General features: G+C 43.2%; 1 protein-coding gene across 14 annotated transcripts in view; it reads right to left on the bottom strand.

Annotated features, from left to right (window-relative positions):
- The window catches only part of vwa5b2 (von Willebrand factor A domain containing 5B2), a 147172-nt gene that overhangs the window by 31138 nt on the left and 89029 nt on the right, over positions 1-27005 (bottom strand). For 12 of the 14 annotated variants that reach the window (XM_078564040.1, XM_078564052.1, XM_078564053.1 and 9 more), the window contains 7 exons: positions 26565-26741; positions 22042-22152; positions 15363-15565; positions 7327-7441; positions 5865-6050; positions 4705-4918; positions 2712-3007 (listed from right to left, as the gene is read on the bottom strand). In XM_078564040.1, coding sequence (XP_078420166.1) covers positions 2712-3007; positions 4705-4918; positions 5865-6050; positions 7327-7441; positions 15363-15565; positions 22042-22152; positions 26565-26741 — 1302 coding nt within the window. The remainder of the gene's footprint in view (positions 1-2711; positions 3008-4704; positions 4919-5864; positions 6051-7326; positions 7442-15362; positions 15566-22041; positions 22153-26564; positions 26742-27005) is intronic. The other 2 variants (XM_078564050.1, XM_078564054.1) reach the window with 1 other exon arrangement.

Genomic DNA, 27005 nt, shown 5'->3' with positions numbered 1-27005 from the left:
TTTGGCCGCATTAAGAACATACCTTCCTTGGGCATCAGTGCCAGCATTGGGACTTGAACCTAGAGCTTCTGGCTCAGGGGCAGGGATGCTACCACTGCACACAAGGCCTGTTTATCGCTAAGCCCAGAAAATAAATCTTACCAGATAGCTTTCTAAGGTGAACTTGGTCTTTCACAAGCTCTGATCCACAACATTTAAACTCTTATTTCTGTAACCGTAAATTCCTATAAATGGAAAATACTAAGCTGCTTTGATTTCGCCAAGAAGAGGCAGCAAGCTTAAGGTTTTAATGATCAATAAATCTTATAGGTTAGATACAGATCCCCTAAATAGACACATCTGTCTCCACCTCCCTTCTAAAATCTCTAACTTGCATCTTTCTTGGAAAGTTATGAGTCCTTTGTCCTAGCTGTTTCCTCACTTAAGAAATGTAGCAGAGCTTCTAATGCCCAGATGTGCTGAAAGCTTCATGATAGAATCAAAACAATAGGGTTATCAGCCTTAAAGTTCTTTTCATTCATAACTTAGGCTCGCTTCTATTAGATGCCACAGAATGTTCAATGGCATTAGCATCACCAATTCCCCCACCATCAACATCCTCGGGGGTTATCATTGACCAGAAACTTAACTGGACCAGCCAAATAACTACTGTGTCTACAAGAACAAGTCAGAGATATTTTGTGGTGGGTAATTCACCTCCTGACTCCCCAAAAACTGTACACCATCAACAAGGCACAAGTCAGGAGTGTGATGGAATACTCTCCATTTGCCTAGATGATTGCGGCTCCAACCACACTTAAGAAGCTCAACATCATCCAAGAGAAAGCAGCTAGTTTTATTGGCACCCCATCCACCGCCTTGAATATTCATTCCCTCCACCACCAGCACACAGTAATGTGTCCCATCTACAAGATGCGCTGCAACAACTCACCAAGGCCCCTTCCAAACCCACAACCTATATCACCTAGAAGGCACATAGGAACACCACCACCTGTAAGTCCCCCTACAAATCACACACCATCCTGACATGGAAATATGTCGCAGTTCCTTCACTGTGGCAGGGTAAGAATCCTGGAAATAAAAACAAAAAACTACTGCGGATGCTGGAAATCCAAAACAAAAACAGCATTACCTGGAAAAACTCAGCAGGTCTGGCAAATTTTGGGTAGGAGGTAGAAGCGGGCCGTCCGAGGTTGGGCGACTATCAGGTTGGAAGCTGTGGGAGGAAGATCTCCAGAGGAGATGAGGTCAGTGACAGTCCTGGAAACAATGGCTTGATGTTCAGTGGTGGGGTCATGGTCCAGGGAGAGGTAGGAGGAAGCCAGACCTGCTGAGTTTTTCCAGGTAATTCTGTTTTTGTTTAAGAATCCTGGAATTCCATTGTGGTTATACTACACAGACTGCAGTGGTTCAAGAGGGTGGCTTACCACCACCTTCTCAAGGGAAATTAGAGATAGGCAATAAATGCTTGCCTTGCCTGTGATGCTCATATCCTTGATCCTTTTTAAAGGAGCCTCCAAATATAGAAGAATTGACTGCCTTGGTAAACTAAGTACAAGCTGCAATGCAAAGGCTCAGCCTTCATCTCATTTTTTAATTTAACAAAGCAGTTTCATTGTTACTTTTTAAAATTCACAGGATGTGGGCATTGTGGCTAGGCCAGCATTTATTGCCCATCCCTGATTGCTTTTGAGAAGGTGGTGGTGAGCCGCCTTCTTGAACCGCTGCAGGCCACATGGTATAGGTACATCCACAGTGCTGTTAAGAAAGGGAGTTCCAGGATTTTGACCCAGTGACAATGAAGGAGCTGTGACATAGTTCCAAGTTAGGATGGTGTGTGGCTTTGAAGGGGAGATGGTGGCATGGTTGTAATGAACCAGTAATCCAGAGACCCAGGCTAATGCTCTGGGGACATGGGTTCAAATCCCACCTTGGCAGCTGGTGGAATTTGAATTCAGCTACTTAATCTGGAATATAAAGCTAGTCTCAGTAATGGTGACCATGAAACTATCATCGATTGTTATAAAAACCCAGCTGGTTCACTAATGTCCTTTAGGGAAGGAAATCTGCCATCCTTACCTGGTCTGACCTACATGTGACTCCAGGCCCACATTAACTGCCCTCTGAAATGGTCTAGCAAGCTACTCAGTTCAAAAACAAATATGGGTGTGCAACAAATGCTGGCCTTGACAGTGACAACCAAATCCCATGAGAGAATAAAGAGGGAGCTTGCAGGTGGGTGATGTTCCCATGCATCTGCTGCCCTTGTTCTTCTAGACGGTAAAAGTTATGGTTTTGGAAGGTGCTGTTGAAGGAACCTTGGTGAGTTGCTGCAGTGGCATCTTGTAGATAGTACACACTGATGCCAATGTGCATCAGTGCTGGATGGGGTGCCACCAAGCAGGCTGCGTTGCCCTGGATTTAGACTTAGGAGACCATTCTTCTTCAAGTTGGTTGGTTTCTCTTTCGGCTTTTCCCATGTTACTTGGAGTCACCACAATGCTTGTTGATCATATTCACATCAACCATTATTTTTGGATTTGGTGGGTGGTTTCACAGCTGGATGCCCTTCCTGTCGCTAACCATCCCCATTTATCCAGGCTGGGGACCGGCACCAATACACACTGGCTTTCCTGCACTGTTGGCTGGGTTCTTTAGTCCACTCTTCTGTGTGTAATAACATTAATTAATATACCAGGCAATTTACTTACTTTATCATTAACCAATTCAAAATTAGATGTTGCTTTTTTTGGTGATTCCCAGTGTAGCAAACTTTTCTGTCCATAATGTGCAATGTTTTCTAAACCATGTGGGAGAGATGTTATTTTTCTGTCAATATCCTGAGGTTCTGTAGAGTCACTGCTATTTGAGCCACGGGTAGGTGTGTTTTGGTCCCCAATTCCTTTATCACTGCAGATGGAACAATGTGTCAACTTATATTGTTCCTGGATATACGAGGAATGGGAGATACGCTTCCGCAAGTCATTAAATGGATCAGTCTCTGAATCTGAAATTCAAAAAATAAATATGCATAGAAGTAAAAGAATGATGTCCCTCTTAGCATTGTGAAAATGTTCATACTTTTTTTTCTAATACAGATTTTTAGACCTTTAATGACATTTTAACCTTGTTAAGGGTACAGACCATACCCGACAAGCCCGTGCTTGCAAAGCTCAAAACACAGTTTCCAATTTTAGATGTGATTCCGCAATTGGACAATATTTGCTAAATAATCCTCAGTTGCTAAGAATTACCCTGACAACTAATATAAGATTATAAGTCAGGCTTGCAGTGTGGCAAATTTGCTTGTATTGGAAGCTACATACATTAATACACAGGGCTCTGTACTTTGCAGACAGAAAGAGCATGCACACACATTGTGCCTGTTTCAGCTAAAGAAAATAAGTGACAGCCATTCACTGGTTCATTCTTCAGGCCAATGCAAGACCAATCAGAGTTAAGCTGCCTGTTTTAAATTTCAGATAATGCTTGGCAGTTAACTGGTGCATTCTCCATGGCAACACCCCTACCAATCAGAATCCACTTGCCAACCAATCAGCACTTCCTTCTCATGCAGTGTAAATTGTTGTTCCCTTTACATTTGGTATTCTTGTGAATTGTCTTGATCAGTGCAAGACGAAAAGCTTTGACAAAAATTGTCTCTTTTTTCAGAAATACTTAAAATACTTTCTTTATGTTTGGCATGCATTGTTCGTTTGGAAATATAGAAAGTGAACCCGCATACTTTTTTTGCCCTGTTGTTAACCAGCACTAGCATTGGAAGGCAAACACACAAAAGGGCATCTACTGACTATAATCCCTGGTAATGGAAGTTTAGAACTATGTTGATTCTTAGCAGCAATTGGCAATCTGATACCTGAGGTAGGTAGACCTACAGTATATACCCGTTTTGCAGGACAGTGTTGATGATTGGCCAGCTAAATCTGGCTTAATAATGAAGTCTCAAATGGTGAACCTAACACAGGGGTCAATTCTTCCCCTTGAATCTGGATAATCCTACACTTAGTTAGGATAATTGTGGCTAGACAAACAACAGGATGCTGTACTGGGAAACTGCACTGTTTAAGTTGAATACACTCCGACATACTCCTCTTCAAACTGATGGTTCCAAAGCCTTAGCTAAGCCAATCTGTGTCAAAGGTCATTGGACTTAAGTATTGCTCTGTTAAATAGATTTTATCCCTAGGAAGAGAAAGTGTGTACCTGTATTGTTCAGACAAATGGCCTATATGCATAGATTCCTTAGTAAGTTGGTTCAAAGGCTTAAACAAGGCAATGATTTTCATACATGTCAGGCACCTAATCTGACACCAAAAAATTAAAATGCCAAGTGCATCTTTAGTATTAATAGTAATTTTACGTCTACTTATGACTGAAACACTACCACAAATATTTCACTGTTCAAATATTGAATAGATTTTAATTATCTGTATGAACCAAAAACACTCATTAAAAAAATCTTTCAACTGGCTGAGCTACTCCTTAGGAGATCGACAGCCCTGATACTTGTGCTTCTTTGGATAACAAAGCACCCATAGTGAATTGAAATGGTTCAGACCATTATCCTTTGAGTTCAAGAAACAGCATGAAATTGAGAAGCTTCTACAGGAAAGTAGGATAGGAGAAGCAAAAATGGGAGATTACAATTGGGTGAAGAAATAGTTTGATGTTCATATGCCTTACCCTTACATTTTTCATTCTCATCGGCATTAGCACCTGAAAATTCTACTGAAATCTCATGGGAAATCTCCTTTAAAGCTTGCTCAATGTCATTCTTTTCAACAGGGAAAGGTGGTTTGATTCCATCAGTCAAAGCTGATGCAAAAGACTCATCTTGAGCCTGGAAAACGGAGTTGGTTGACCCTTTTAACGCTGTTTTAGAGATGTGCTGTTTCCCCTACAACAGAAGGAATAAGCTCAAGTATTTAACTTTTATTTTTCAATATTAAACAAATGTTGTATATGTACACATACAAAAAACTAATAAAGTTTCTCTTCCCTATCATGCCCTAATTCTTTTGATATTGGCATTTTAGATCTTCCACTTCTATTGGAACATGATAAAGAAAATCAGCTTCCTACCAAAAATATGTCTTTTGGATCAACAGGTACCAGTGAGCAGCCTTCCTGAACCTCAATCACTCAAAAACTGCCTAACATACACAGAAAGTTTCTTATTGGCAAGGTTATGAACTGGTAAAAGTGGGACTAACTCATGGTGCTATCCTGATTTTCGGTTAAATTTGAAAAAGTAACTTCACATGTCCTTTTGGACTGGTTTTAATTTCTGCATCTGGACTAGTAACTAACGCAGAAAACCGTCCAGTTGAAAAAAAGTTAATGGAAATATCCAAGGCATCTGACACACTGGCACGTGCAACTTGCCTGAATCCCATTCCCAAGGTACCCCCCACTTTTCATTATTGTAAATCCTTTCTGGGCCTGTGCTCGTCTATACACCTTTGACCTGCTATCCTATGCCACTCACTGGATCAACATCTGGCATCATCCCAATTCCATGTATCCATGAATTTCCCATTCACAGCAAACAACACCTTTTCTTCTATATTTCCCCTTCACTGGTTCACCCCCACCCGTCCCCGCCCCCGCCCCCATCACCACCACCACCTCCACTTCCCCCCGCCCCTGCCACCATCACCACCACCACTCCCGCTCCCCCCCCACCCCCCCCACCCCCACCTCACCCAATAGCTGGTTTTGCCTTGATTTCCATTTCGCTACTGAACTAAATTCCTCCCCTGCTGGTTGAGTTTTCAATGTCTTGGCGTCCCACTACCCTGAATATTATGAGAATATTTATATTTAACGCAGACTTGACTTACAGCATTTTTCTTCTTTTGGAATCCAGCAAGATCATAAATTACACCATAACCATTCAGATGATCCCCTGGGTACAAAGGTCCAATTTCACTTGGAGAAAGGAGGACTTCCAAAGTATCTGGGAGATACCATTCGATGGTGATGTCACTCAGAGCAGGTTCAATTGCTTTCTTTAAGGATTTAATTAACTAATTGATAAAAAAAATTACAGCATTAATATTCAACCATATCTGTCCAAAATCTTTACTGATACACAATGTATCAATGACCCATAGTGTCTACCAGAAGACAGTCAACTTAAATATAGGATTTCAGTCCATGGAGAATTGATTTTATTGGGGTTGAGTGTGTAACCAATTGTTGTACAATAGACCCTATGCTCAGACCCATGATTTAAAAGCAGATACATTGAAATAAAAGCCTTAATTTCTCCCTTTTCCCAACAATGCATGCATATTATGGAGGGTAGCTTTGAAGAACACAATAATAGCACTAACCACTGGAAAGTCTATTGTCTTTGAATGGGAAGAAATAAGCCCAAATGTCAACGTAGAATTTAATGATTACATTTTGCTTTGTTATGACTATAATTTAGAACAAGCTGGAGCTATCTTGTTGAAGGACAATCAGTTGCTAAATATTAAGTGCCTAACTACAGGGGTAAACATTTCTTCAATTTATTTTTCAAATGCTGCTGGAATATTGTATTATAAATAATTACATGTACTCAACGAATATTGAAGTAACAAAGCTGACAGTCCAAGGCAAAGCTGAAAGGAAAAAGGAACCCTACCTAAGGATAGGGTGGATTGTATTGTATGTGCTATGCATATCCTTATTTTCTGATTCATCATCTTCAGTTCATTTTACATTTATGAAAAAATTGTGAATATAAGTTAGGGGCCAAGCAGTGCCATCCTTAGCTTATAACTACAATGAGAATATTCCAAATTGTTGATAAAGTGAAGTCAAATGGCTAGGTGGACAGATACTACACTATTTAAACCAAACAGGCAAGGAAAGGGGCACTAACAAAGGATAATTGTCAGACAACTACAGCCCTACACTATGAGATGACAACTGAAACACATTGTATTGCTAGGTTATGCTAGTTCTGTGGAATTTCAAGTATTATGAAATCAGATTGATAACAAAATAAAAACCACCTGTTTGATATTTTATTTTTAAATTTGAATTTCATTGCAATAACCTGGATACTCAGAAGGTTACTGTATATGACTTATTATTTGGGGAGGCAAAAAGCTTGTTAATTAGAAGAAACTGGTTTAAAGCAGATAAAGACATGAATAGGACAAGAGATTCTGGTTTGCAAGGCAATGTGATATAAGGAAAATTAGAAGAGATATATAATGGCTAATCCAAAATGACTCATTTTACATTATTGCCCAAATTCACAATTACCCTAATGTATGTACATATTATTTAAGATCACAAGCCACTCACCTTTGGTTGTAGCCGTTCACCTTCATTGAAAAACTCAACTGTTCCACCTGAAACCTTTGCAACCCCATGCAACAACCTCTTGCAGGCATTAGGGCCCAGCCCATAACTGAAACATCTAACAAAATGTTATGTTAAAGCTGTGGCATTACAAATATATCCTTTTCCATACTTTATCTTTAAAACAATTATAATGAAGCTAGATACCAAAATTAATCATGAGCCAGATGAAAGCTTTATTTAATGTCTCAATACATAATGTCGCTAACACTGAACTCTGCCATCACTTTAAGATGCATAAATTAGACTTATGGAACCAATTTTGCTAATAATGTTTTCCTTGGAACCAGCAGCCAAATGTGTGACCATTGGAACCCAACTTAATAAATATCTCTAGTGACACAAGTTTGTTTGGTTTACTGTTAAAGGCACATGATGAGTTCTTGTTGACCTTCCCAACGCTTTTCTCCCTTGTAACTAATTAATGAAAGGAGCAATGTGAACCATTAGTACTAAACACTAATTGGATTTAGCATCTATGAACCAAATTGAACAGCTTGGTTCACTGCCATGAAAGGACAGGCAAATTATTGTAAAATGCTCACTGTCACACAGTAAAATGTTTATTTTAAATGAACGCTTGATAATTCTGAAGCAAAGGTTTGTACCTCCTCAGCTGCAAAACTGTTTACTTTTATTAATCTTTTTCAAGCTGTGCTGCTTTTTTCACTTTAATGTGATGATAGAATTATGGAGATCAATTTGCTATTCAATTTGTACAAGCTTTCGATGTTATATAGCCAGAAAGTGATTTATTTTTGACAAAACCACCAATCCACATTGGACAGATCCAACTGAGCACATATAATACATAATATGAAATAACAGATTCCCTAATGTAGCAGTGCTTTAATTAAAGGAACAAGCTTAGCTTGTGAAAGTTATATTATAAGGAGAAGCTAGAAGCCTCTGAGTGGAGCAATCAGTTCCACTGCTATTCATGTTAATCTTACTTCATTTTCTGTGCATAATAAACTCACAACATGGTCAATCTGTTCAATCTTGTAAGAAACAAATGCCTTATAGTCTTCAAACTGTGTGCAGATTTTGCAAGGGCTAGGGCACAACTGGTCATGAGTCCATCTTTGATTCTTCCCTGTTCTGTTGAAGAGTCATACGGACTCGAAATGTTAACTCTGTTCCTCTCCGCAGATGCTGCCAGACCTGCTGAGTTTTTCCAGGTATTTTTATTTTTGTTTTTGATTCTTCCCTTCCCTGACTTCTCTCTATATTTCTGGGAACCAATATCCACTCTAAGCCACTGACTCCCAGAGCTACCTTGACTACTCTTCCTCCCACCCCACTTCCTGTAAGGACTCTATTCCATTCTCCCAGTTTCTCCAACTTTGTCGCATTCGTTCTGATAAAGCCACCTTCAATAGCTGTGCTCCTGATGTGTTTTTTTTTTCTCAAGCTTCTCTTCCACCCTGGTCGACAGGACATTTGACAATGTCCGTTCGATTTCCTGCACTTATGCTCTTACCCCTCCCCTTCCTTCCCAGTTCCACCTGTTCTCACCTTCCACTCAACCAGCCTCCAATTTCAACGCCTCTTCTTTCACCAGTTCTGCCAAAAACCAAATATCTTCCTCTTTCCTCCCCTTTCAGCATTCCAGAGGGCCTGTTCCCTCCATGACACCTTGGTTCGCTCCACAAACACCTCCAAAAGCAGTCCTCCTCCCACAGCACCTTTCCATGCAAGGGCAGGAGATAGAACACCCGCTCTTTTACTTCTCCTTTCAGCCATCCGGTCCCTCAAACACTCCTTCCAGGTGAACCAGCAATTTACTTGTAATTTTTCCAAATTAGTATACTGTATTCACTCCTCATGATGCAGTCTCCTCTATACTGGAGGGACCAACCGCAGCTTGGGTGACTGCTTTGTGAAACATATCTGTTCATTCTAGAAGCACATGCCCGAGCTTCTGGTTGCCTGTCATTTTAACTCTCTGCCGTATTCTTACTGATTGCTCTTTCTCTGCTCCTACACTGTCCCAATAAAGCTCAACAAAAGCTCGAGGAACAGCAAGATTTGGCATTTTACAGCCTTCCAGACTCAACATTCAACACTTTCAGGTATAGCCTCTGGCCCAGTTTTTTTGGACAGCAGCTGTTAGTAATGGTTCTGCTATTCTCAATTACACCTCCTCTAGACCCATCTTTTGTTTCTTTACTTGTCCCATTACTGTCCTCTTTTGCCTTGCATCAACCTCCCTTGTCATTTAATCTCTCCTGTCTTCCAGCCCATCACAGAATCTTCCCTTTCATTCTTTCCCCACCCCCACACTCTTCCCCTGCCTCTGTACTTGTTAAAGTTTCAGCTTTAACTTTTTTTCCTGTTCTGGTGAAAAAGTCATCAACCTGAAACATTCGCTCTGTTTCGCTCTCCACAGATGCTGTCAGACCTGCTGAGTGTTTCCAGCATTTGCTGCTTTTATTTTTGGTCTTGTCATTTGTTCTTACCAAAAATGTGACACACTGCCACTCTGGGGTTACTCCATTGAAAGACTTGATTCAAACAGAGAACGGAATGGCAACTTCAGCAGCCAAGCCAGAGGCTTAGGCTGGAATTTTCCAGCCCCACTGGCGTCGAGCGTCATGGCAGGTGAGGGGAGGGCGGGGGGAGGGGGGACAATATGGCAAGAAGGTCAAAAATCAGTTTCACACCAGCATGTGAAATGGGATGCAACATAAGGCCCAACCGGAAGCATCACCCCACACCAGATTTGCTGTTACGCTGCCTGGAAAACACGCCGGCCCAGGACACATCTGGACGTTCAGAAGTCGGGACTTACTGTTAGGGCCTTGCTCAGTTCGTGGACATCCAAGGTGCAGAAGATGCTGGAACCCTACAGCTACCGGACCCTGAAGGAACACATGCATCGCATGCTGGGTGGATCCTCGTGGACATGGCTCTGCTGAAAAGCAGCTCTTGGAAGGTGGGAGGTCTCCATTGATGCTCCGGGTCCACTTTGGAATATCATGGTCTTGGCCACAGGCTGCTGCAGGTGATTGGTGATGGGCGAGAGGGCGGGAGAGGAAGATCCAGCTGTGAGTGGGAGAGGAAGGCGTACCGGAGAAGGGTAGAAGAGGAAGGTCTAGGTTTGACTGGGAGAGAAAGGTGTATCGGGGTGTGAGGCTGGGGGTGGGAAACAAAGGTGTCGGGGGGGGGGGGGGTGGCGGTGAGTTGGGGGGGAGATGAAGGTGTCGGGTCGGCGAGGTTGGGAGGTGGGAGGGAGCACGGAGGGAGGATGGTGTAACAGGAAGAATGTGGCAACTGGGGAGGTAGGTGTAAGCAGGGGAGAAAGCTGTTCTTGGAGTTGGAGGAGAAAGGAGTTCGGAGGGGGGAAGGACTTTGGAGGCAGCTAAGGACTTCAGGAGGAGGAAGGAGTTCAGAGAGGAGAAGGAGTCCATGCTGAGGAAGGAGTCCAGTGGGAGGAAGGAGTTTGGAGTGGGGAAGGAGTGAGGGCGGAGGAGGGAGTAAGGGTGGATGTGCAAGGGAAGGGTCTGTGGAGTCAGAATGCCTCCTGGGGAGCGAACTGAGGGTGGGCGTGTTAGGAGGGAATGGTGAGTATGAGAGAGGGCAGACTGAGCCGGAAGGGTGGGAGGGAGAGGGTGTGACGGTAGCAGTAGAAGGGATGGTGAGGGTAGTTGGTGGGGACTTGGAAGCAGACATGGACCCTGGGAGTGGGAAGGAGGAGGTCTGGGAGGTCAACGTGGATGGGGGTGGGATTCTCAGGAAGGTAGGGAATGTGCACGTTCACCTGGACATCCTGAAAAAGTGACAGTGGGGAGGTGGAAGGGGGGTCAACAGTGATGGGGGAAAGGACATGGGGTGCCTGGGGGAGAGGAAAGGATTGGGGAGCTGAGCAGAAATGTGATGACTACCATTTTTCTCCTGGAGGGCTGTTGACGTGCCCCATTTACCACTGTAGGAACTCACCCATGGCTACCAAGATGGAATGCAGGTCTGTGTGCATCTCCTTGTTTTGCTGGACCAAGGTCTTTATGGTGTCTGCCGTCTTTGCCATGGAGACTTCCATGCACACACACGTGGGCACCACTACATCAGAGAGCAGGCGGACGCACTCCTCCAACTCGCGTGCCACTCTGTTGAGGGCTTCCAACAGCTCTGCATGATGTCCCCCGCCTTCTGCTGACTCTCTACGATGAGTTGGAAGGCTGAATCCTGAGGCTTGTCATCTGACTCAGGCCTCACAGATGCCTCTTCCTCAGCAGTCCTCCAACAGGGAGCTCGGCTGAACCTGCCTCATCCTTCTGCGGACACGTGTCTGTGCAGTGACTACCAGATTGTGAAACCAAGCCTATTCTAGATCAAGTTCCACAGGAGGAGTGTCTCTCTGTGATGGTGGAGGGCTGTGATGGGTCTTCCAGGCTGCTTATTTCCAGCTCTTCAATGGCAGAGGTGTCCTCTTGGCTGGGGGTGAGGACCTGGATGGAGCTGAGGGACTGGCTGGCTGAGGGTGTCGGTCTCTTGGCAGAGTTCCCTGTGAACCAAAGTAAAGATAATTAGTGCATGGCAGCAGGGTCAAAAGCAGGAGACAGAGCACTTACAGTTGTGTTTAAAGAGGGATGATGAGATGCAGGATCCTTATGTGGGTGTTCGCAGGCATGATCCATGTCCTCACCAGTCAGCACGATGGCACACTCCTCAAAGTGAGTGAATGGCCTAATGTGTGCCACAGCAGCCCTGGTCTGGGACCTCTCTCTGCTGTTGTGAGCCAGCTTCTCCTGCATGAAAACAGATGGAGAGAGTGTGAGCAGGAAGCTTGGCACTGCGTGGAATGTTTGTGTGGTGAGCGGAGCCATTGACAGGATGAGGATGCGAGCTTGAGAGGGTATGAGCCTGATGGAGATGTGAGGGGGTGTGTGAGAGTTAGTGGTGTTGTCCCTTGAGGTGTGAGATCCCTGTGGATGTCTGATGGGTTTGTGAGTGTGTGAGTTGAGAGTGATGAGGTGGTTGATTTACCCTGGCGGAATGGATGAGAGCATTCATCCTCTTCCTGCACTGGATGGCTGACCTCCTCTGTGCTCCGGTGGCGCTGACTGCCACTGTCACCGCCTCCCAGGCCGGATTGGTGACTCTGGTGGGCCTCCTGTGGCTAGGGCGGGGGTAGAGGACACCGCGGTGGCCTTACACTGCATCCAGCAGGCACCCCAGAGAGGCGTCACTAAATTTGGGGGCTGCCGTCTTCTTTGCTTTCGGGGCCACCTGTTGCCTGGAGCAGTCCTGGTCTGTAGACATGAAGTAGGCTGCACTCTGGTGCGCTTTAAATATGGCGCCTGGAGCGAGGAAGTGCTGAGTCACGGCATGGTGGGAAAATCCGAGCCCGGAGTGTTCCCTCTGAATGCATAATTAACGAGGTGGGACGCACCGAGAATAGGACGATACAAAGCAAAAAGCCACCATTGCGGCCGGCAGTTAAAACGTTCTATTTCCTGCCCGCTACCGCACTATGTGCAAATCTGAAACAATTCCGCCCTTAGCCTCTCAATTAAGAGGTTTGTGCTCTACACCAAAGGATATTGAAACCACTTAAATGTTAAATTGACATTTTTTTTTGAATGCAGAGATTTAAAATATGGACAGCCTTTAGGCAGCTGATCACTTGCCAATGCCCCCAGGGAGAATCCTGAGCCATTGTGAAGGGCTGTTCTGGCATCCATAATCCTAGCAAGTGCAGGCACTCACAGGTGGGGGAAGGGGAGGGCGGAAGGGGAGTACAGTAAACGCAGCAGCCTATCACAGATAAATGGCAGCAGGCAGGAATGAAACAGGACAATACAAACAGCACCATGATGTTCACGGTGCCTCCATTGCATTCCAATCTGGTGGAGAGGCTTAGGGGGAAATTTTTGCTGACCTGATCCAAGGCATCAGGGAGGAGGGTACAAACGGAGAGAAGAGAGGGGTCGATCAGAAGGGGTTGAGTGGCGGAAAGTGGGTCAATCGAAGGAGAGGAGGGAGGAGTGGGGGATAGTTGTGAGGGTCGAACCATGGGATGTGGGGGGTCAATTAGGTGGGCTACTGATTCCTGGAAAGAAGTTGGGGGCCTGGGGCAGGGATGGAGGAGTGAGGACGGGTGGGAGGAGGGGTGAAGGTTGTACGCCTCAGATGGGGTGGGGATTCAAGTTTGCGAGTTAGGAGGGTGTAGGTTGGAGGCCTACGGTGGGATCAGAGGTGTTTGGGAAAGATTGTGGAGGCTCTCTGGTAACACCTGGATCCAGGAGGTCGGTGTGAAGGCACAAACCTTCCAAATCCACCAAGTACTTGCTTCGATGAAACTACCACATTACTGATGCTTGGGAAACCCTACCAGAGTTAAATTTGAAAAGCTGATCATCAATGTGGCTCGCAGCCTCATTATCATATTTAAATTTCCAACCTGGCCCCCTAGAGCAGGTAAGCTGCCCACCCAGTGTTCGGCCTAAGTTAAAGGTGAAATCAGGCATCTTGGACGCGGGTTTGGGTTGAGAAACAGATTTTTCGGACTTTAACCCACATCTGAACAAACCCACACCTTTTTAGGTTAAAATTCCACCCTTCAGTTCAGGCACTGAAAGCTAAGTTGGAAAGAATTTGATGTTGAGTTGATAATGTGCTTCAACTTCAGTGTTGCTATACCCATGCTATAAAAATGGGTATCATTCAGTAAAATGAACAACAGTTTCTGACTCATGCACAGGTGATAATGTTAAATTTAAGAAGATTTCTGTTACACTTTTAAGCTGATCATGCGAGATTATTGGTGAAAATTTTCTCCCCGTCAGGCGGGCCGGTTGGGAGCGGATGTGGAGCCGATTGCCGCCCGCCGCCATTTACCGTGGGTCGGCCAATTATGGCCCGCCCAGCGTGGCGCTTGCCTGGTAGCGCTCAGCGCTACCTGTGCGGGCGGGGGGAGGAGGGAGAGTCAGGGCCTGCACTCTTTTGTGCATGCGTGCGAAAGAGCGCAGAAATCTCCCTGAGGCACAGAGCTGCCTCAGGGAGATTAAGTGGAATTTGAAACTTCAAAATAAAAAGTTAAAAATCATTTACACATGGTCCCTCATGGGAAAGTGTCACATGAGCTGGGACATGTTTATCAAATGTTTAATAAATACTTATTAATTTAATAAACCCTTCATGAAACCTCATCCCGCCCGTGGATGAGGTTTCATGAAAAAATGCGAAGGCCGCCTGGGCCCTTTGCCTACCCGGCAACCTTAAGGTTGGACAGGCAGCCCTATCAAAGTGGTTAATTAATTGATTAATGGCCTTAACAGGCCTTTGACAGTTCGGCGGGCGCACAGACGACTCTGGTGTGCACCCGCCGAAAGGAAGATCGGAATGACACGGGATGCACACCCGACGTCACTGTGCGTCTTTTTACGCGTCGGTGTGCGGCCCCTCCCCCCCACCCAACCCCCGGCGACGAACACAAAATTCAGCCCTATGATTGTGAGGAAGTTACTACGCTCAGCACATATCACAACCAAGGTTGTTGAGAAGCCCTTATCCAAGGGATCAGACTCCGTAAGAAGGAGAGACTAGGACCTTACCTTCTCAACTTAATTAATAAAGAATAAGACATTTGAAAACACTGGAGCAAACATACTGGAATTGCACATTGGTGGATATCACTGCAGCATTCACAATGAGTCATTGTTGGCAGTGTCACTAGTCCTTTAGAGATAGACTACAACCCAGTTGCATTATTTTAGCCTTCAGTCTTCCTGCTGAGGATCTCTTCAGAGTTTATAGGATTTAGAAAGCATTTAATCATTATTTTTAATTGTTATTGCAACACAGAAGCGACAGTTTTACATATGTTCAGGAAGTGATTAATAGGAATGGAGGAATTAAACAGAGATGGAAAAGCAGATCTCTTTGAGAGAAAGGTTGAGATCAATTGGATGCACAAAGGAGCTTAATATTTCACCTAGTGTACCCTGGACACAATAGAAATACAGCCAAAGTACCTTGCAGAACTTGCATTTTTTCGCACAAGCTCGATAATCTTCCCAGCATGGCTCACTGAAGCATCAGTCAAAATAAAGAGCTGCCGAGGATAGCCACGAAGCACTGGTTGCTTGAAGATCCAAGATAAAGCACCAAGAATATTAGTGCCGCCCATGTCAGCCCTCATCCTCTGAACATACTCACAAGCGAAAGATAAGGTCTCCTTTAAACAAGCAAAAGAAATTGTTAACCAGAAACTGCAGGTAAGCATATACAGAAGGAATCATATAAACATGTGACCCAGTACAATAACAACAACTATTTATATAGCATTTTTAACATAATGAAACTGCACAGGAGCATTATCAAACAAAGTATGACATCTGTTATAGGGTGGCTGAGTTGTGCTATTAATGATAGAGTTGATCTGCAGACACTTCTTGGGTGGAAACATTAAGTTTATTTACAATATACTCACCAGCAACTACACATGTGCTTTCAACTCCAACCCTAACTCTATGCTAAGGTAGCCTGCACTACTCTCCTATTGGTTACTACAGATCATGTGATCTTTCTTAACAAATATTATTCTTAAAGGTACATTACCCACTAAATAAAACTATAATTATTACATTCCTCCCCGTTTAACTTGGCTATACATATTATATTTACAAGTACACATTTTTCGAGACAACATAATATTTAAACTGGGTAAGGAGTTTACAAGTTCAGTCTTTCAGGTGGTTTCTTGGTATGTGTGGAATGTCGCAGCCCCACAACTTCAGATTCTTTGTCAGGAACCTCCTTTTTCGGAGTTGCCTGAACATCAGGTGCTTCGGTGGGCACTTGCAGTTCTGTATCTTCAACTCTTACAGGAACATCAGACATGTCTGTCCTGGGTTGAGTATCTTCAACAGGAAACGTAGACCCAGTCATGATCACTGGTGGAATCATATCTTGATGATTTTACATTCTCTTCCTTAAATGATCCACATATTTACAGATGATCTGGCCTTCCACCTCCATGTGGTAAGATAGAGGTCCAGTCACCGCACTTATTTCACCCGGTAACCACTTTGGTCCTTTCCTGAAGATTTGCACATATACCGGCTCTCCCACGGTAAATTTCCTTTCGCGGCTATGCGAGTCATGTCTAGTTTTCTGACTTCCCTGACTCCTTTCCACCTTCCCCTCTAAATTCAGCATTATTAAGCTCAACCTCATCCTGAGAGGGCGTTTCAACAATAACTCCGCAGGTGTGCCACCTGTTGTTGTGTGAGGAGTAGTCCTGTAATGAAAAAGCATGCTGGCTTGGTTGCCAAGGAATCCCCAGTTAGCTTTTTCATGCCTGCCTTGAACATCTGAACCACCCTTTCGGCCAGTCTACTTGAGGAAGGGTGGTGCAGTGCAGTTTTCACATGAGTGATACCATTGAGACTGATAAGCCGCTGAAACTCAGCACTCGTAAATGCAGTGCCATTATTGGAAACAACTACTTCTGATAGTCTGTGAATGGCAAAACGCTGATGTAGTTTCTCAATTGTAGCGGTTGAAGTTGGTGACTTCACCTCATATACGTCCAACCATTTTGAATGGGCATTGACAATGAGCGGAAACATTGTTCCCAGGAAAGGTCCAATGTAGTCAATGTGTAACCCCACCCAGGGTCTACCTGGCCACTCCCATTGGTGTAACGGAGCTGTCACTGGTAACTTTTGCATTTGCTGACATTGTACACAGTACTTTACTAAACTCTCCATTTCACCATCCATCCCAGGCCACCATAGATTGCTGTGTGCTATGGTCTTCATCGGGAAATTCCTGGATGGGCACTGTATAGTTCAACTAAAAGTGGCTCCCTTCCCTTTGGAGGAACTATCACTCATGTTCCCCACAATAAGATGCCATCCTGGTTGGTTATTTCATGTCTTCTGTTGAAGTGCGGTTTCATTTTGTCAGATATGGGCTCCTGTGACCAACCATACAGCACTTGTTCTCATACTTGAGGTAGGACTGGGTCCCGACTTGTCCAGTCTCTGATCTGTCGAGCACATACCAGCGAGGAACCTAAGAAGCTTAACAGTAAAACAAGTTCCTGTGGAACTGGGACGTGCTCATCATTTTCTTGTAAAGGCAAACGACTAAGGACATCAGTGTTTGCAATTTGATTGCCAGGCCTATATACAAAAGTGTATTTGTATGCTGCCAGAATTAAAGCCCATTGTTGTATTCTTGCTGAGGCTAGGGTTGGCATAACCTTGTCCTCACTAAACAATCCTAGCAATGGTTTGTGGTCTGAAACTATTGTAAAATGGTGGCCATGTATTTACTGGTGAAATTTCTTGACACCAAAGATGATGGACAGGCCTTTTCCTATCTGCGAGTATCCCTTTTCCACTGTGGTGAGCATTCTTGATATGTAACCTAATGGCCGTTACGTGCTATCGTCCAACTGATGAAAGACCATTGCTTTCACTCTGTAGGGAGATACATCACATGTCAGCACCAATTCTTTCGTTTGGTCATAATGCACTAATGGATTGGACGAGTGCAACAATTGTTTCACCTTTACGAAAGCTTCTTTCTGGGCTGCTTCCCAACACCAATGTTGGTTCTTTTTGAGCAGATAATGTAGGGGGGCCAGCACTGTAGATAAATTGGGTAAGAACCGCCCCTAATAGTTGATCGTTCCTAGGAATGATTTGAGCTCTGAGGCGTTCTGTGGCACAGGTGCCTCTCTTTTGGCTCTCACTTTCTCCTCAACTGGGTGGAGGCCCTGTGAGTCTGCCCGGTGACCCAAATAGATTACCTCCCTCACTTGGAATGTGCACTTTATTTTTAAAATGCACTCCAGCTTGCAAGAAACATTTTAAGACTTCTTCTAAGTTTGCCAAATGCTCTTTTTCAGTGAACTCTGTCACCAATACATCACCTAAATAGACTACAACCTGGGGCAGTCCCTGCAGTAAGCTTTCCACTGTTCTCTGGAAGATGGCACAAGTGGAGGAGACACCAAAAGGCAACTGTGTATATTGGTACACCCCTTTATGGGTATTAATTGTGACAAATTCCCTGGAGGCATTATCCAACTCTAGTTGTTGACAAGCATGACTCATGTCAAGCTTTGTGTACATTGTCCCTCCTGCCAGTTGGCATACATCTTCGATTTATGGAATGGGGTGCCTGTCTAGCTTAGCTACTTTATTAACCATCAGTTTGTAGTCTCCACAAATTCGGACGCTTTGGTTGGGTTTAAGGATGGGGACTATGTTTACTGCCCATTCTGAGAACTGAACAGGTTGTATAACGCCCAATTTCTCTAGTCTGTTCAGTACAATGTCGACTTTTTCTTGCAGTGCATATGGTACTGGTCTCACCTTCATAAAGTGAGGGGTTGCTTCTGGATCCACATGAATCTTGGCCTGCAGACCCTGGATTTTCCCCAGTTGGTCCTTGAAGACGGTGGGGTACTTTCTAAGTAGCTCTGATAGCCCACTTGCTCTTAACTGGAAAATTTCAGAGCATTCCAACTTAATCTCATTTAACCAATTTCACCCCAGGAGGTATGGCCCTTCACCTGCTACCACCATCAAGGGTAGCTTTGCTGATTGGCTTCCATAATGGACAGTTACTCTGCTTATGCCTTTCATTTGAATGTCTTCACCTGGAAATGTTTTCAGATTAGCATTTGTTTCTTCTAAACTTAATTGATGTTCACCATTATTCAAATATCTGAAGGTATGTTCCCCAATTACTGTAGTGGAAGATCCCGTGTCCATTTCCATTTTAACAAGTTTGCCATTTACTTTCACTGTGACAAATATTGGTTCTGTCTTTCCAACTTTCAGGTTAAACAATGAGTGAATGTCTGAATTTGTTGTTTCAGGCTCTTCTACATTGTAGATTTCATTGGGCTTCTTCTTTTGTTTACATGCCTGCTTGGATCTTTCCTTGCATTGCCTCATTATATGTCCATTTCTGTGACAATAGGAGCATTCGATTTTTTTAAACTGCCAATTGCTAAAAGACTGCTTGTTTCCACCTCTATTAAAATTATTCTTGGATTTTGCTGCTAACTTATTTTTCTTTATTCTTCAGCTAGCGGGGGAGAAGTTTTCCGCTTCTTGGCAGAGTCTCACTTTTTCGCACCTCTTTCGGCTGTGGTTTCCCACCCAATGTGGAGGAAGGCACCATTTTTCACAACCTGTATTGCTTTTGAATCTCTTACTGTGCTTTCCATGGCCAGCGCTATCTTTAGAGCCTTCTTGAAATCCAGATTCACCTCGAACAATAATCTTTTCTGAAAAAAGTCCTCTTTCACACCAAACACTAAACCATCTCTGAGCATTTCGTTCAGAGTGGTACCGAACTCACAATGTTCCATTAGCTGCTTCAAATTTGCCACATAATATTGTCTCACCCGAGGTTCTATTTTGCGAAATAAACCTGAATCTCTGCATTGTGACTCAGGGCTTTGGCTGAAAATGACCCTTCACGAGGTCCACCAATTCATCGAGATATTTTGAATCTGGGGCACTAGGTGCCATCAAACTTCAAGTCAGGCTGTAGGTTTTGCTCCCACAAGTTCTCAAGAGGATCGCTCACCTCTTCTCTTCCCCCGTAATCTTGTTCGCTTGATAAAAGAACCTGAGGTGTTCAATGTATTGAGACCAATCATCTGTGGCTGGTTCAAAAGGTGCAATTCTCCAAAATTGTGGCATTTTGAGAGGGGATAACTTCTTCAATTCTAACGGAGCTTGCTACTTAATCTGGGCGAGGTACAGTGCCGATTTCTTTTTAACTTGATTTCTTCTGTTCAATCTTGTTTCATCCTTGTTGCTAGTTTGTTGTAGGGTGACCGAGTTGTGCTATTAATGATAGAGTTGATCTGCAGACACTCCTTAGGTGGAAATTTAAAGTTTATTTACAATATACTCAGCAGCAACTACACGTGTGCTTCTAACTCCAACTCTATCTCTACACTGACTGCTGAGGTAGCCCGAGCTACTCTTCTATTGGTTACTACAGATCATGTGACCTTGCCTAACAAGTATTATTTTTAAGGGTACATTACCCACTAAATAAAACCATAATTATTGCAACGTCTAACCACAGAAGGAGATATTAGATAAAACTTGGTCCAAAAGATAGGTTTTAAGGAGTGTCTGAAGAGAGGAAAGTGATGTAACCCTGTAGAGAGGCAGAGAGGCTTAGGGAGGGTATTTCAAAACTTAGGTCCTCAGAAATTGAAGGCACATTAACCAATGGTGGCGGAATGGAGGAATCAAAATCAGAGATGCACTTGGGAGGCCAGAATTTGATGAGTACAGCTATCTTGAAGGGTTGCGGGGCTAGAGGAAATTACAGAGACAGGGAGAGGGCAAGGCCATGGAGGAATTTGAATACAAGGTTGAGAATTTTAAAATCAAGATGTTGCTTGACTAGAAGCCAATGTACGTCAGCGAGCACAGGGGCAATAGAGGAATGGGAATTAAAATGCTTGGATATTTGTTTCCAAGTCAGAATGTCACAGGTACTGCTCATTAAGCTAAGTCTCAAAGATTCAGGTGATGCATCAAATGTTCAGACCAGAAGGGAAAAATGCAAAACAAGCTTTGCTCAGTCTATCTGAAATAGTGGCTCCTTTTTGCTGGCTACTGAGTGAAATGGGCAGCCATTGTGTAAAGATAGAAAGATCAGACTGCATCTTACTCTCCGAGGTAACTGGACAAAAAGCTTCAAAAATGGTTTTTGAAAAGAATATTTTTTGGAAATCTCAGAACTTTTGCTATTCAACGTCAACTGCAAATGTTTAAAGGAGCTGGATTTTTTCATTATAGGCTAAAGAAAAAAACAGAAAAAAGCATATTAAGGAGAATATTTGAATACGTGACCATGCAGTTTTACCACTTTTTAAAATAAGCTGTGGTTTTGTCCAGTAGTTTTCTAGTATGTGATAAATAAAGTTTTAAAATTTGTCACAGCTTCAATGAGACCCTCCCTGTTCTGGCCACTTACCACCAGATGGTGAAATTACTCTTCTAATGAAAAATGAGAGAATGCTAATTATTCTTTAATTAATAGCTCTTAACAAAATAAAAATAAATCAGGAGATATATATGCGTTCAGTCAGCAGGTATCTCTTCATGTCTTTTGTTTTCAGAATTGCTTTCTTCTTAGAAATTGCATGTTATAAAGCTGCATGTTCCCAGAATTTTACCACAGGCTTGTTAATTGATTGATTTTCTGAAGTGACATCACATTATAGTCCAAATTATTTGGCTTGCAAATACAAAGGTTCTGATGTGAGCAAATCACAACGTACCAGCAGTGGATTGACTGCAAGTCCATATAAATTTTCAATAATTTAACTTCACAGTTATCATAAACCTGAAAGGGAGTATTATGTTCATCTCCACACAGAGACAAATAAGATGCTGTCATCATTCGGCAGTGAAAGGGGATTTTTTCAGTATAAATCCAACAATTTAGGTGAGAAGGTATGGTTCCTAATGCACATTCTGTCAACCTGAGATAATCAGGAAACCAAAGGAGCTAGTGTTTTTTGTTATCACTGGATTTAAGGAAACATGCTGCTAAGTGCCCATTTGTCACTGCCAAAGACAGAATTTAAATCAAAGTTATCTTTGATCCCTTCCCTACTCTCATTTGGTAGATGCCAAAGCAAGGAGAACTTACATCATTACACGGTCTGCTGGAAGAGAAGAGAGTCCTCACATTTGAGCCAAAGCCAATTATGTTCAGTAATGTTCCAGGTGGTAAACTTTTAATAACAACTACCATGGCTTCCTAGAAATGAAGAAAAAAAGAAAGCAGTAGGATTGAAAGCTGTGCTTCTGAAATGATCACTTTTATACATATTGTACGTAGAGGGTAAGCTGTAAGTAATGGACTCATAGTTGATAAACAATCAGTCTATGCCAAAATACCTTACATTCTGCTGACAAAATCTCATAACCTGGTGACCAGTAGAACAGGAGTTGGTGCTCCAGGCCCCACAATGGAAGCCATGGCCGCCCTCATCATTGTCTTTCTTTCTCTCCCCTTTTAGCTGCAATGAGACCCTCCCTGTTCTGGCCACTTACCTCCAAGCTGGTGGATGGCAATGGGCTACCTGACCTCCCTCTACCAGCAATCACTCTGTATCCTCTTCCAATCTGGGGAATAATGGGGTGGGTGGAGGTGTGGGTGGGCATGGGGGAGGTAAGGAGTCACAGATCATAGGGAAGGGAATGAGGGAAGTCGAAGACTGCAGGAAGTTGGCGAATCATGGGGGTGGGGTGGGGTGGGGGGTAGTTGAAAATCACAAAAATCGGACAGGCCTGAGATTGGGGGGGCAGGTGGGTTGGTGAAGGAAGTCAGAGATTCTATGGTGGGTGATGGGGGTGGGTAGGGTGATAGTTGGAGATCACAGGGATGAAGATCAGAGATTGCAGCAGGGAGTGCTGGCAGGAGATCATGAAGGGTGGAAGTCAGAGATTGCAGCAAATAGAATGCAGAGATGGGGCGGGGGCTGGAAATCAGAGATCGGGGATGAAGTTAGAGATGATGGGGAGTTGGAGTGTTAGACATTGCAGGGTCTAAATGGCAGAAGTTAGCTTGGGAGTTGAGGGAAACACTCCTACTCCACCTTGCCCACAAGCAATGCTATAAATGCACTCTCATCCCTTCTTTCCTTTGTGTGTCCCCCTAGCTGCTAGAATTCCCAAGACACAGGAAATCCAGCTTCTATGGATTTAACATAAAATGCAATCAAAATGGAGGGACACAGCCTCCTTCAAAAATTTCAATAACCTACCTGCCTCATGAGGATGAATTGGCCACCTCCCTCCATTAAAACTTGAAGTATGAAGGTTAGGGATGGGCTGGAATCAGGTTTGAGAATTTTCACATTTTCACCTCCCCTCATCCCAAACCCACCCATCCTTGGGATTTCAAATTCCCCCCAAGATCTCAAACAAGCAGTTTGACAACATAGAGGCAGCAGTGGAGATGAGAAAGTTGGAGGTGAGTTAGAACTGGGCGTCAAAGGGCAGCATGTAGGTGATGAAGAGAAGGGGACAAAGGAAAGCACTTACAGTTTACGTGTGGAAGTGAAGCCATTGCTGGATTAGATAATTTTATGATCAGATAAACACGAATGGAACTAGCTGAGGGCAGTCCCACTGGGCTGGATAATGGAGAAAAGGGTCTGGAAGATGGAGCAGCTGAACAGTGTCAAAGGCTATGGAAAGATCAAGGGGGGGGTGTCGAGGAATAGTGCACCATGGTCATGAATACACTGGATGACACAGAATTTGGTTTGGACTGTTTCATTGCTGTGAGGGAAGTGGAAACTTAATTGCAAATATTCCCAATTAGACTTCAAGAATAAAACTTATTACTTTTCCCTCAACCACGTTAAGTTGATAATGGTGATTGCAGCTGGAACAGGGGAAATGCTTGTTATACGGAAAAAGAACATTTTTTTAAAATGAGAGATATGTTTGATTTATATAAAATGAATAGATTTAGGCAGGGATTCAAATCTATACTGTAATTTCATAATTTATGGGCTAGATTTTCATAGAAACATAGAAAAGTTACGGTGCAGAAAGAGGCCATTCAGCCCATCATGTCTGCGCCATCCAAAATGAGAAAAACAAAACTAGCCGCTCATTTTAATCCCACTTTCCAGCACCTGGTCCATAGCCTTGCAGGTTATAGCTCTTCAGATGCAGATTCGTCATGGATGCAGGAATCAGGAGTTGGGAACTTTCCTGGTGTTATGATCTTGCTTCTGTCCCAGCAATGTGAGCCAGCTAGCCAGCAGCACTTTCATCCAACAGAAGTGGGGACGGCATGGAGTTGGAAATGGAGGTGGGCCGATGCCAAAGCAGCCGGGTAAAAGGCCTGCCCTTGCTCACAGATATATCAGTACGGTTCTACGGATCAGTGTTAAGCCCTATAACCCTCACCCTCAGCCCACCTTACACCCCTTCAACTTCCCCAACCCCTCTCAAAACCAAAACTCCTTTATCTGCTCACCCCTCCCTAACCAACCTTCAACAATGTTTCCCCCCCACAACGCCCTGAACCCACTCATTATAAACAAAGCTCACTAGCCCGTTTGATATAAAGAACAGAAATGCAGAGAATTTCTTAAATGGGGAGAGATTGGAAAACGTTGATGCCCAAAGGGACCTGGGTGTTCTTGTTCATAAGTCACTGAAAGCTAACAAGCAGATGCAACAAACAATTAGGAAGGCAAATGGTATGTTAGCTTTTATTACAAGCGTATTTGAGTACAGGAGTAAGGAAGTCTTGCTGCAGTTGTATAGAGCCTTGGTGAGACCACACCTGGAGTTTTGTGTGCAGTTTTGGTCTCCTTACCTAAAGGAGGATATACTGGCCTTAGAGGGAGTGCAACAAAGGTTCACCAGACTAATCCCTGGGATGGCAGGATTGTCTTATGAGGAAAGATTGAGGAGACTGGGCCTGTATTCTCTAGAGTTTAGAAGAATGAGAGGTAATCTCATTGAAGTGTACAAAATTATTACGGGGTTCGACAGGGTAGATGCAGGAAGGATGTTTCCCCCGGTTGTGGGGGCTCTAGAACTAGGGGACACAGTCTCAGAATAAGAGGTAGACTATTTAGCACTGAGATCAGGAGGAATTTCTTCAGTCAGAAGGTGTTAAATCTTTGGAATTCTCTACCCCAGAGGGTTATGGAGGCTCAATCGTTGAGTATAATCAAAGCAGAGGTCGATAGATTTCTAGATACCAATGACATTAAGGGATATGGGGATAGTGTGAGAAGATGGCGTTGAGGTAGAGGATCTGCCTTGATCTAGTTAAATGGTGGAGCAGGCTCTAGGGCAAATGGCCTACTCCTGCTCCTATGTTCCTATGTTCCCTATAATATTTGAAACTCTTGGAAAATAAATCTGTCAAAATAAACAAACATTAATTAAATTAAATAAAAGCCAAAAACTGCGGATGCTGGAAATCCAAAACAAAAACAAAAATACCTGGAAAAACTCAGCAAGTCTGGCAGCATCTGCAGAGAGGAACACAGTTAACGTTTCGAGTCCGAATAACCCTTCAACAGAACTAAGTAAAAATAGAAGAGAGGTGAAATATAAGCTGGTTTAAGGGGGGGGGTGCGACAAGTAGAGCCAGTGATAGGTGGAGATAACCAAAAGATGTCACAGACAAAAGGACAAAGAGGTGTTGAAGGTGGTGATATTATCTAAGGAATGTGCTAATTAAGGGTAGAAAGCAGGACAAGCAAGGTACAGATAGCCCTAGTGGGGGTGGGGTGGGGTGAAGGAATTGAAAAAGGCTAAAAGGTAGAGATAAAACAATGGATGGAAATACATTTAAAAATAATGGAAATTAATTAAAACTTGTTTAAAATCCATTTTATAGTCTTATCACATTATTCTTCTCATAGTGTGAGATCATGACTTCAGCTAAAAGGGATATTTCAGCAGTTTTGATCTAGTTTCCAGTAAAAATGAGCCCATGACCAATATCTGTCCAAGATAAGACCAATGAGATGTTCAAGAAGCTGAACACAGGTTTTGCGATCAGTGGAAAAGTAATGGCGATCTCTGATGTAGAGTTCATTTTACCCAATGTTAATTTGAATCTGGTGCCAAGCCAAGGGGTTCTCCAGCCATCCAACAACACTGATGTCATTATGCAGGGTATATAGTTAATCACATTAAAGAATCTTTATCGACAGCAAACCAATAAGTAAAAAGCATTGATTATCTCTCATTTTAAGATCATTTTACAGGCAGCATTTTTAAAATGCGAAATTTATAAACATAATGAAGTGATTTGACATTCCATAAATATCAAATGAGATTTTCCAAGGCCAGAGAAGTTGTTCAGCTGCAATTCAGAACTTATTGCGCCACTAAAAGCCCAGTTACACCTCATTCAACAAGGTGCAGCTTTTTCCAAGGCTTTTTACAGCAAGACTAATAGAATAAAAGTTCAATGATTTTGAATGGCTGCAATTATGGGGACTTCAACAGTGCACCCTATGGAAAACAGCAATTTCTGGGTTTCCACGTTTAATGTGCATGTGAGGACTCTAGAAGTTGTTGTCAGTTTCTGAAGAGTAATGACAGTGAATATCTCAAAATCCCAGCCATTAAAAAAGATATCTTGACCGTTTCAAAATTGATGTGTATTTCTAAGTAACCCACTTTTATTTTCTCTATATTAATGCCACTCATGCTGCCACTTCTGTCAATAAGGAATATAATTTCTCTGGTCACATTTCCAAAATCTGTTGGGATGCCATGGAGATCAGGACAGAAGTTCAGCATCAGCACAGGATTGAATGCGATGTCTTTATGAAAACGCTTCCGCACAAAATCAACCTGCAAGAAGACGACAATCATTGTCATCAATACCTCTAACAGCTCCACTATTATTTTCACATGTCATAACATAACAGAATTATAGGCAGAGTGTTAGTAATAGTACTTACATTTATCTACTGAGTCAAAGCATATAAAAGCACACCATACAATAAACAACTATTCAAGTCAAAAACAAATTCTACAACATCAACCTCTCACAAACAGCAGTAAAATAAATGATCATTTAATCTTTTGATAGTATTGGTTTGAGAGAGGAAAGTT

The sequence above is a fragment of the Cetorhinus maximus genome, chromosome 19 (assembly GCF_964194155.1).
Source record: "Cetorhinus maximus chromosome 19, sCetMax3.hap1.1, whole genome shotgun sequence".
Lineage (NCBI taxonomy): Eukaryota > Metazoa > Chordata > Chondrichthyes > Lamniformes > Cetorhinidae > Cetorhinus > Cetorhinus maximus.
Note: the sequence above shows the minus strand (reverse complement) of the source record. Positions and strands in the feature narration are given on the sequence as shown.